Source organism: Podarcis tiliguerta, assembly GCF_965153285.1.
Source record: "Podarcis tiliguerta genome assembly, chromosome: 17".
In the NCBI taxonomy this organism is placed as follows: domain Eukaryota; kingdom Metazoa; phylum Chordata; class Lepidosauria; order Squamata; family Lacertidae; genus Podarcis; species Podarcis tiliguerta.
In genome coordinates, this window is record NC_139550.1 from 6,968,701 (window position 1) to 6,980,243 (window position 11,543).

The following is an 11,543-nucleotide window of genomic DNA, read 5'->3' on the forward strand; positions in this document are numbered from 1 at the left end:
GAGGGAGTAAAGCTTCCGGGTCATGTGGCCAGAATGACTAAGCCGCTTCTGGCGAACCAGAGCAGCGCACGGAAACGCTGTTTACCTTCCAGCCAGAGCAGTACCTATTTATCTACTTGCACTTTGACGTGCTTTCGAACTGCTAGGTTGGCAGGAGCAGGGACCGAGCAACGGGAGCTCACCCCGTTGCGGGGATTTGAACCGCCGACCTTCCGATCGGCAAGTCCTAGGCTCAGTGGTTTAACCCACAGCGCAGAGGTACTGAAGGAGGTACTAAATATGGGTTGAGGCTAGTGCTGCACTATAATGTAGGGCATAGGTGGACTCAGCCGGCGGTCAAGAATGGCAGAAATTCTAGTATAGGCAGCAACATTGGGAGCGGCGCAGGATAGCCACCCCTGATTTAGGGGGAAAGTTGAAAGCTTTTCAGATATACCTGCTTGTGCATAACCAAAGACAGAATCGAAAAACATTTCCCCCCAACCGCACTTAGTATGCTTTCGTGGTCATTTAGTGAGGCTTGTTGTGAGCACATTACACTGTTTGGTTATGTGCTAAAACTATCCCGTGCCATTTCTGTGTAGATCCAATACCGGAGAATCAGATTTCCTCTTTTATTCCCTAAATGAAATGAAAGCTGGTGAAACCAGTATGGTTACCAGGCATCAGAAGCTGCAGGGCTCAGATCTGGAGTCCTGAGAGATGGGCACTAGCTTCTTTCTCACACTAGGGGAACTGGTCAGAGGAAGAGACACTTGTAGGCCTTTTCTTTGTTTATTTGTTATCCTTGTCACACCACCCCTTCCCATGCAGGCATAATCAAGCCCACACAATATAAACCAGTTCCTGATGAACCCAATGCAACCGACGTAGAAGAAACCTTGCAAAGAGTGAAAAACAACGACCCGGACCTTGAAGAAGTTAATCTCAATAATATAAAGGTATGAATTCTTTCCATTCATCAAATAGCAGAATGAATGTAAGCTGTGCAAGAGCATTATGGTAAAGGTAAAAAGGTAAAGGACCCCTGGACAGTTAAGTCCAGTCAAAAGTGACTATGGGGTTGCGGTGCTCATCTCGTTTTCAGGCCAAGGGAGCCGGTGTTTGTCCGCAGACAGCTTTCCGGGTCATGTGGCCATCATGACTAAACCGCTTCTGGTGCAATGGGACACCATGACCGAAACCAGAGTGTATGGAAACGCCGTTTACCTTCCCGCCGCAGCAGTACCTATTTATCTAATTGCACTTGCGTGCTTTTGAACTGCTAGGTTGGCAGGAACTGGGATAGAGCAATGGGCGCTCACTCCATTTCGGGGATTTGAATTGGCGACCTTCTGATCGGCAAGCCCAAGAGGCTCAGTGGTTTAGACCACAGTGCCACCCGCAAGAGCTTTACAGTTAAGCCTGCGCTGGAGAAATACCTACAGATCATGTCACTGTAGAATGGACTGATCACGTTTTTTAATGTTGTGTTTTCCTCAGTGTGTGTAGTTATGACGCCATTGACTGCATGTTTCTCTTTTGAAGGACATTCCCATACCAACTTTAAAAGCCTATGCTGACGCTCTGAAGAACAACTCGTACGTGAAAAAGTTCAGCATAGTAGGAACAAGGAGCAATGACCCTGTCGCTTATGTAAGTATTAGGCAGCTTACTTTCAGCTAATCTTCTCAGGGAAGTGTTTAATGGGACTCTCTCCTTTAAAGGCGGCCTGCTGGATGAAGATGTGTCAACATGCAAGTCCTGTGTCAAAGATCTTTCATAAACTGGAAATAAGGTTATGCCAGCAAATGGAGTTAAGTACAAGGCCCTGGCCTTTTTGGGTCTGCAGTCATATATTGAAAAATCTCAGAAACTGTCCCAGGCACCACAGAATACCTGTTTCACTGGCCTGACAAGCTATTGCTTTGGTCCGATACAACAGTTCTTACAACAATAAAATAAGCTTTCTAGTTATTGATGATGATCTTATTACTGCTTTTGTTTATTATTATTTCTGGAAGGCATTGGCAGAAATGCTAAAAGTCAACGGTGTATTGAAGAGCTTAAATGTGGAATCAAATTTCATTTCTGGATCAGGAATTCTGGCACTCGCAGAAGCACTGCAGGACAACAGGACGCTAATTGAGCTCAAAATTGACAACCAGGTAACATAAAAATCCATGTCCGTTCTGTTATACAAGGAAGAACAAAATAAAAAGTTCTGCTTTATGCTCAGAAGAGAAACAGAAATGTTGCATGGGAAGAGTTAAATAAGTGACCCATATTTTGTAGATTGTATGCACAGGTGAGGGATGAGGCAAATTCATCCAGTGAAGACAGGCCTATTGGCTGCATTTGCACTTAATGCTGAACCATGGTTCGATTTAACCATGGTTGGTTCAACAAACCATGAACCATCTCACATCTTGGCAAAGAAACCATGTTTTATTTCTCCTAAGCTTGGTTTGCTTTTCAGATGCTCTTGCTTCATGCCTTTGAAGCGTCTGTGTTGTATGACTGAGCAAACCATGGTTAAGCAAGGTTTTTGGCTTCACGTATGACACCAAACCATGGTTTGTAAGCAAACAATAAGCCATGGCTTCACATTCTGGTTTGTTGGCAGGAAACAAACCATGGTTAGTCTGGTAGGCTGGGTTCAAACATACCATTGTTAGGCTAAAGAATCACTTAGCAATAAATGCAAGCAAGCCACACCAGTGTAAAATGAGAGCCCAGCATGACTCCCAGCTTTACAACTGAAATGACTTGCATGCATTTCATTCCAGTAACTGAAGCACTGGCTCAGCTGTCTGTCTTGTGCCTTCTCTCATGCTTCACCGAAGCAGTTTACTTCTTGAATTATTACTGTTATAAAGTGCAGCCTGAGAGCGTAGATCCATTCAGCCAGTTAAATGTTTATTATTTGTAGCCAGTGGCTAAATCACAGAAAATACACAAGGCAATCCATGAGTGAGTCAAAACATTTATCAGTTTTCAGAACTGCGAATCATTAAAACTTAAAATTCTGTAATTCCACAAATCGTCTAGATTTTTTTCAAAAATCCTTTTGACCGTCAACCTTGTTTTGGGTCAAAGCATGTAGCCCATGACTTTCTTGCAGCTAGTGGATATAAGGGGTAAAAAACATCAATCAGCAATCACCTAATTTTGAAATCATCTGGCTGACTTTCTAAAAAGAATTTGCTAGGTGAAGTGTATAAACGGCAATACAGGATATACTGTAGCACACATTGTCTTCTGTCTCTCCAGAACCACAAAGATAGCAATTGGTTGGCCTGTTAAGGGAATTATTCTTCAGGCATAGTTTGAAATCTGAGCTGGGCTTAATTTCAGTATGCTTGGGATTCTCCATATATTCAAAGTCCATTTTGGCTGCATCAGCAAAAAATTCTTCACTGACCTTCAGAAATGGTCAGAAACATTCCATGATGACATTACGAGGGAAACCGGGCACGTTGACACCATTGTGCCCAGCCTTCTCTGTTCTGCAGGTCTTTAAAAAACCAGTTTTGCTCAATGTTTTTCTGGTTTCACTGAGAGGTTCCCCCCCCCCCCAAGGATAGAATCAGAGAACTGCAATGGCTGACCTGTCTGCTAAATGAATGCTCATGCAGTGAAAGTGTGATGGACTTTGACCTTTAATAGAAGCAGACTGAGGCAGCCTGCCTCAGCTGGCAGAACCGAAGGGGTGGGAAAGCAGTGGCAGCAGCTTCCGGGTTCTATCGAGACCTCACAAGAGCCCCATGAGATTGCCAGAACCTGGAAGCCACACCTGCTGAGCCCCTGTAAACAAGGTGAGGGGCAGGGGGAGGCATGTGTCATGCAAAAAACGCCCCCTTCCCATTTTGCCTCAGGCAGAGAAATGGCACTGGCCACCCCTGTGGAGCTGAAGTAAGATCTAAAGTCAAGATCGAGTGGACGGGGAAGTAAAAACTGAATGGGTTCCTGTATTAACTCTTTTCCCTTTTCCTTTTCTAAAAAAAGAGCCAGCCCCTGGGCAACAAGGTAGAAATGGAGATTGCGAGTATGTTAGAAAAGAACGAGTCTCTCTTGAAGTTTGGGTATCATTTCACTCAGCAAGGCCCCAGGCTTCGGGCGTCCAATGCCATGATGAACAACAATGACCTTGGTGAGTTGCTTTCTCCAAGTGATGGGGCTCCCATTTGTCTTATTCTCTTGGGTCTGTAAAAGCAGTTTCGCCCAGAGGCAGCATGAATTCCGGCCTCTGCCCCAGCCAATGCAGCGCTGATATTTTGTCTCTTTAGCAAACAGAAGAGATTGCTTTCCTCATATCTGTAGCAGTACTAAAACACGTACAGTGGTACCTCAGGTTAAGTACTTAATTCGTTCCGGAGGTCCGCACTTAACCTGAAACTGTTCTTAACCTGAAGCACCACTTTAGCTAATGGGGCCTCCAGCTGCTGCTGCGCTTCCGGAGCACAATTTCTGTTCTCATCCTGAAGCAAAGTTCTTAACCTGAAGCACTATTTCTGGGTTAGCGGAGTGCATAACCTGAAGCGTATATAACCCGAGGTACCACTGTAATCCCAACACAATAACAATCAACAAGTGCTGATCAAGAATTAATAATCAACCCCTCAGATGCCGTTGAATGCTTGGAAGTAAAGGAATATACCAAAGTCAACACTGGGGAGTCCACAACCAAAAATACCATCTCCCACATCGCCATCCTCCAAACTTCTCTGTGGGGCAGAGGGGCGCTTCAAATTCTGTTTGGTGCCCTCATTTCCCCTAGTTGCTGGAGCTTCAGTGCCATTTTTCTCACACTTCCCCCCCTTTCTTTGCTCATGGTTGATCCCAGCCAGTTGGGGAACACATATCCTGAATAAACTGACTCCCTTGAAGCATTGCAGAATTATTTTGAAAGAGGGAGGGGGATGTTGCCAAAAGTATTGAAAAACACACCCCAAACATTGGGGTCAGCCCTGTAGGCATATATCAGGCTGCCATATATTGAGGCAGAACATTGATTCATCTGCCCCATCATTGTCTACTTTGAGTGACAGCTGCTCTTCAGATTGTCAAGCAGAAACCTTCCTTGGTTCTCTGGGATCCTTTAATGGAAGATGCCAGGAACTGAATCTGCACTCGAAGCATATACACTTCATAGCAGGGCGCACAAGCCCTCCGTATCTCTGTTCTGTGAACAATGGGATGTCTTGAGGTCCTGAAGACTCGCATAGGGCCTCAGCAGTGATTGTGGGTGATCAAACCTTGTTAAGCAGCTGCTGTGCAAAAGTGAGCTTGTCTATTGCAATATTTATTTTATATTGTGCTTTGGTACCATTGGCTGAGTTGGTGCCGTTGCACAGATTAGTCCAACTTCACGTGGGACAAAGTTGTTACTAATCCAAGCTTTCTAGTCCAGTATTTGTGGGAAGAGCAGTTGTCAGTTTGGCTGGGAACCGCGCAGAGTCTGCTTCCGTGGTGGCAGGAGCTGTGCAAAAGATATCTGACTCAGTTCTTATTTGCAGCTCGTATACATCGATGTGATGGCCTCTGGCATAACACCTCAGCCCCGGAACTGGAAGATGTATAAGTATAGATTCTCCCCTCACCCACTTTCCTCTTGGCAATCACTCTGTTTCGTTCGTGGGCTTCAACTTGCAGTGCCTTCCTGCGACTCCACTCTCTTTTCAGCTTCTGTCATGGCTTTGCTATGGATATGTTTTATTCTTTAGAAATACCTTCATCTGCCCTGTTGCAGCGAGTGGGGTGTGGGGAGCGAGCGAGCCGCCTCTTGCCTTCATTGTAACATGAATGTGATCTGTTCGCTTTCAACTTTTTCTTCTTCCCGGTCTTATTTATCAGAATGACTGAAAACTAACTCTTTTGGAAGCAAATACATTTAAGAGGTGGAACGTCAACAAAGGGTAGCCTGTGATTTCAAGGGGGGGGGGACTTGTAGTGTGTGTGTTTTTAGAGAAATTCATTCGTGAGGTGAGAGACGCTTATATCTTCCTCTTTTTATATAAAGAAGCAGTAAAGGTTCAAAGGATTGAATAAAGGTGTGCCCATACAATTGCCGTTGGCACTCCCCACAGCAAGACAATTCGAAAAATGACCCCCGAAATGACAAGAAACTCCACACACACAAATGTCACTACAGATGAGTGTGCTTATTTTAAGAGTAACACATTTCAGCCACTAAAAAGCGGCTGTCTGGCTGATTCCCTTCTTTAGAGCAGTTCTAGATTCAATTGAGCCAACATTTGCTGGGGACTGGATTGGTGGTGAACAGATTATGTTTTCAGGGGGCCTTGAGAGTGATAGGCTGAGCCATTACTGTCTACCGCTAGACTGGTGACAGGCAGTGACCGCCGAGACCATATAACACCAGTCCTGAAAGACCTACATTGGCTCCCAGTATGTTTCCGGGCATAATTCAAAGTGTTGGTGCTGACCTTTAAAGCCTTAAACGGCCTTGGCCCAGTATACCTGAAGCAGCATCTCCACCCCCATCATTGAGGTCCAGCTCCGAGGGTCTTCTGGCGGTTCCCTCACTGTAAGAAGTGAGGTTACAGGGAACCAGGCAGAGGGCCTTCTCGGTAGTGGCGCCTGCCCTTCCATCAGATGTCAAGGAAATAAACAACTGTCTGACTTTTAGAAGATATGTGAAGACAGCCCTGTTTAGGGAAGCTTTTAATGTCTGATGTTTTATAAATTTATTAGTATCATTATTATCATCATTAATTCTGTTGGGAGCCACCCAAAGTGACTAGGGAAACCCAGCCAGATGGGCAGGGTAGTAATAATCATCATCATCATCATCATGCATTTTTCACCCTGCAAGCATCCCTTTTCTAACAGCTTTGGGAGGTGCGTTTTTTAAAGGAAATAAAAACAGGAAGGCCTGTTCGGCCAATAACCAGAGCAAAACAGAGAAGAGGGGAGAGAATGTGTGCCTGTACCAAATAGCTTCACCATTACAGTTTTCAAACCTTAGAAAATCAGTCTTCCTTACACAGCCTTAGATATACCAAAGCTAGCTCTCCAAGCCCATGCACCTTAGAGCCAATTCTGGCAGTACAGTTCTGCCCTGTTGCAAGCACGGAGTAGGTTAGAAAACCAAGTCCTGGAGGGTCAGGACTTTCAGCAGGTCCTGAAGACCCGACCTGAGAATTCATTCTTGTGCAGCACCGTCTAGCTCTGGCCAAAGTGTGGATCTGCAGGGAGACTAGGCCAACCGGTAAGGAAGCCTCTCGACACTGGTCATTGGCCAAAGCAGATCATTGCACCCGCCAAAAAAGTTTCCAGGTCAGGCTTGTTCACCAGCCTAGGCAACAAGAGGACTCTGTGGCTGTTCCTGAGAAAGGACTGCCTTCATTTTTGTCCTTTGTTCTGTATCGTCTGACAGTCCCCAACTCTTGTCATGTCACACAAAACTGCTAACAGGTATTCGCAGAGGCCTGCTTTGACCCCTCTGCGATATGCGTGAGACTGGTTCTTCCTTCAGATGTCCCTCAACAATGGAAACGTGCAGGCTTAAGCCTTAACGCAACAAAAGAAACTCCTGCTGTCCCGTTACATTTTCAGACCAACATATCTGTCTTCTGTGCCTTTTGCGTTCAGTAATAGCACGTGGAAAAAAAGTAGAGACATCACCTTGCCAACAAAGGTCCGTATAGTAAAAGCTATGGTTTTCCCAGTAGTGATGTATGGAAGTGAGAGCTGGACCATAAAGAAGGCTGATTGCCGAAGAATTGACGCTTTTGAATTCTGGTGCTGGAGGAGACTCTTGAGAGTCCCATGGACTGCAAGAAGATCAAACGCATCCATTCTTAAGGAAATCAGCCCTGAGTGCTCACTGGAAGGACAGATTGTGAAGCTGAGGCTCCAATACTTTGGCCACCTCATGAGAAGAGAAGACTCACTGGAAAAGACCCTGATGTTGGGAAAGATGGAGGGCACAAGGAGAAGGGGACGACAGAGGACGAGATGGTTAGACAGTGTTCTCGAAGCTACAAACATGAATCTGACCAAACTGCGGGTGGCAGTGGAAGACAGGAGTGCCTGGCGTGCTCTGGTCCATGGGGTCACGAAGAGTCGGACACGACTGAACGACTAAACAACAACAACAATAGCACGTGGCTTAACTAGCAAGACTTCATCTCAAAGTCTCCCAAGGCCTGTTCCGTGTTGGACCAAAGACCCCAGCCCCTGGTCCTTTCACGGAATAGAACAATTTCCCAGGGTTTCTCAGCTGGGAGGCAAAACAGTTGAGGCATATCCTCACAAAAGACTATGCTGCCATCTTCTCCACACTTATCTGGGAACAACCGCCACAAAAGTTTATTACAGAGATTCCTTCCATTTATGGCAGGCACGTCCAACAGGTAGATTGTGATCTACCAGTAGATCACTGGATGTCTGTGGTAGATCACCGGCTCCCCCCAAAGAAGCTCAGCAGGGCTTTCCTCCCTAAAAAAAGCTGAACAACTTTGACCTGAACCCCCCAAAATGGGGTTGTTTTTAAACTCTGTGAGTAGATTGCAGTCTCTTGGGAGTTGGCCACCCCTGATTTATGGGATTGCACAGTGATGTGGCTTTGCGGTCATTCCTTGGAACTGTAAAAGAATTGGCAGTGGTGGAGTATGGAATAGAATTCCTCAAATTAAGATTCCTAGGATTCTTGAGCGATGGAGAAAGGCAGTCTCGAGCCAAAATAAATTTGTGGTGTAGAAAGGGCCTCGCATGGATGTCACTATGAAATGGCCGTCTTTGTTTAGATCGTTTCCAGAGGAGATTAGCAGGCTTATTACCACAGATTTTACACACAAAACATTCTTCTGTGTGAAAGAAGTATTTGAGAATTTAGAACAGGCTTCCTCAACATTGGCCCTCCAGCTGTTTTTGGCCTACAACTCCCATGATCCCTAGCTAGCAGGACCAGTGGTCAGGGATGATGAGAATTGTAGTCTCAAAACATCTGGAGGGCCGAGGTTGAGGAAGCCTGTTTTAGAATACCTCTGGCAATGCCCTGCCCCCAAACCGGACAGGCACATAGCAGCTCTTTTACCTCAACTGTATTTCTTTTTTTCTTTTTTTTCAGTGAGGAAGAGGCGGCTTGAGGACCTGAACGGGCCCATTTTCCCCAAGTGCCGGACCGGAGTGTAGCTCTTGGCTGTGCCAATGGCACTGGATTGCAAAGTCTCGTGCTTGCACTGGATTGCAACGCTTTGGTGTGGAGCAAACAGTGCAGAGAATTTGTGGTGCCTGCTTTTTCTTTCTTCTTCATATGACATCCTTGCGCACTGAAGGTTTAAACGAAATAGTGATTGTAGGCAAAGACCCGTATTAGCATTGTGTGGAGAATGACATCTTCTTGTTTGTTTGTTTGAGTAATCCCAGTTTGAGCCTGTTTACAGTAAGGTGCTAATTTTGGATTCTGACAAAATAACATCATAGCACAAAGATGGCTTCAGACTGTAGCTTAATTTTGGTATGGAATTTTTGTGTGTGGTGTGATATGCATGAGTAGTTCACAACAACAAAAGGATGCAATGCTACTCTGCAAATGTAGCAGAAAAGGTTAAAAAAATACTTTTATTTTTATTTTGACAATCTCCAAGAATTAGAAAGAAGCTACTAGTTTGACAGCATTTCTATCAACCCAGTTTGCATTGTTATTTTTTTAAGGACTTGTGAATTGCAGTCGCCTAATATCCACAGCCCTGCATTGCAACCTAAGTTTATAAAGCATCTGTTAATAAGTCTCTACACACCCACCCAACAGAAAGAATGTAAGGCCACTCTTCCCCCCCCCCCCAAGCAATAGTCACAAGAAGACAGCTGCCTACTGGGGTGTCGGTTGTTTCTCTCTTGCAGAAGAATCCAAGACCTTAAAACAGTGAATTTGCACATGTTGTTCTCTTAAAAACGTCTTCTGATAAGCACAAGGAGGTGTCTAGACTCTTTATTCTCCTGAATGGCTGCTTTGTTCATTTGTCACACTTCTGTTTCAAGAACTGCCCTCACTATTGTTGCCTTGGATCAAATGGGTCTTCTGCCAAAGGAGAAGGGTGTTGCCTGCCTGGGTGCAAAATCTCTGTGGCGGTGTCACAATATGCCCCATCAAAGAATTCCCCGAAAATCAATAGGAAAGAGGGACAAAGGTTGATGCTGCCCTTAAAAGCTCAGGGCACTATCAGGCTCTGAGGAGCAGAGATTGGCTCAGGGCCCTTTCAAACATGGCACAGCACCCTCTGTGGAACTTATTAAAATGGATGGCAGATCCATTGCAGCACTGCCTGGTCTGTTGCAGCCAGCCTTGTAATGTTCCACTGCTTGTAAATTACCGTATTTTTGCTCTATAAGACGCACCAGACCACAAGACGCACCTAGTTTTTAGAGGAGGAAAACAGGAAAAAATATATTCTGAATCTCAGAAGCTAGAACTGCAAGAGGGATCGCTGTGCAGCGAAAGCAGCAATCCCTCTTGCTGTTCTGGCTTCTGGGATAGCTGTGCAGCCTGCATTCGCTCCATAAGACGCACACACATTTCCCCTTACTTTTTAGGAGGGAAAAAGTGAGTCTTATAGAGCAAAAAATACGGTACCCCTTAATAAACCATTGCTCATAACAACAACCTCGGCTGAAAAGATACTGGACCATTGCTGCTAGAAGAATCAGAATCTGATTAGCGCCTTGTTAGGCTCCTTAAACCCTGCACCACATCTCGTAAAATATGCCAAATCTTGTCTGCCAGCTTCTCAATTCTTTCCTCCTGCTTGTAGATCCAGGAGTCCAGAGGGGTCTGCCTCCTTTTACAAGAAGGTGCTAATTGCAACTACGGTATTTTTCGCCCTATAGGACGCACTTTTTCCCCTCCAAAAATGAAGGGGAAATGTGTGTGCGTCCTATGGGGCGAATGCAGGCTTTCGCTGAAGCCTGGAGATCGAGAGGCGTCGGTGCACACCGACCCCTCTCGCTCTGCAGGCTTCAGGAAGCTATCCGCAAGCCTCGCGTGCCCGGCGGGAGGTCCCGCCAGACGCACGAGGCTTGGGGCGGGAGCTTGCAGCCCGAAGCACGGAGTGAGCTGCGGAGCCCGCCCCCTGCTTCGGGCAGATGTCCTTAAGCCTCTCGCGCCCGGCGCGGTGCGTCCCGCTGGGCGCGCAAGGCTTGGGGCGGCAGCCTGAAGCAGGGAGTGAGCTGCGGAGCCCGCCCCCTGCTTCGGGCAGATGTCCTTAAGCCTCGCACGCCCGGCTGTGCGTCCCGCCGGGCGCGCAAGGCTTGGGGCGGCAGCCTGTTCTGGGGGCTGGGGTTGTGGGAAGCTCAGGCTTCCCCCGTGCCAGCCCCCGCGCCTGGGGGGGGGGGGAATAAATTTTTTTTCTTTTATTTCCCCCCAAAAAAACTAGGTGCGTCCTATGGGGCGGTGCGTCCTATGGGGCGAAAAATACGGTAGATACACAGGCACTGTGCAGAAACGTATATTTGCAATATTCCCACCAGTTCTGTCTATACTTTGGGCAGTTGCCAGAGATGCATCTTGATTAAGCCTGCCCTTCCTGGAAGCCACT

The 11,543-nt window shown here is 46.3% G+C and overlaps 1 protein-coding gene across 5 annotated transcripts in view; it reads left to right on the forward strand.

Annotated features, from left to right (window-relative positions):
• TMOD1 (tropomodulin 1) overlaps positions 1-9,923 on the forward strand; it is a 40,037-nt gene extending 30,114 nt beyond the window's left edge. For 2 of the 5 annotated variants that reach the window (XM_083420491.1, XM_083420492.1), the window contains exons 6-11: positions 814-941; positions 1,528-1,635; positions 2,004-2,147; positions 3,988-4,132; positions 5,499-5,557; positions 9,077-9,923. In XM_083420491.1, the coding sequence (XP_083276617.1) occupies positions 814-941; positions 1,528-1,635; positions 2,004-2,147; positions 3,988-4,132; positions 5,499-5,557; positions 9,077-9,079 (587 nt within the window). In that variant the 3' untranslated portion in view covers positions 9,080-9,923. Of the gene's footprint in view, positions 1-813; positions 942-1,527; positions 1,636-2,003; positions 2,148-3,987; positions 4,133-5,498; positions 5,564-9,076 lie in introns of all 5 variants that reach the window. The other 3 variants (XM_083420488.1, XM_083420489.1, XM_083420490.1) reach the window with 2 other exon arrangements.
• The last annotated feature ends 1,620 nt before the right edge of the window (positions 9,924-11,543 follow it).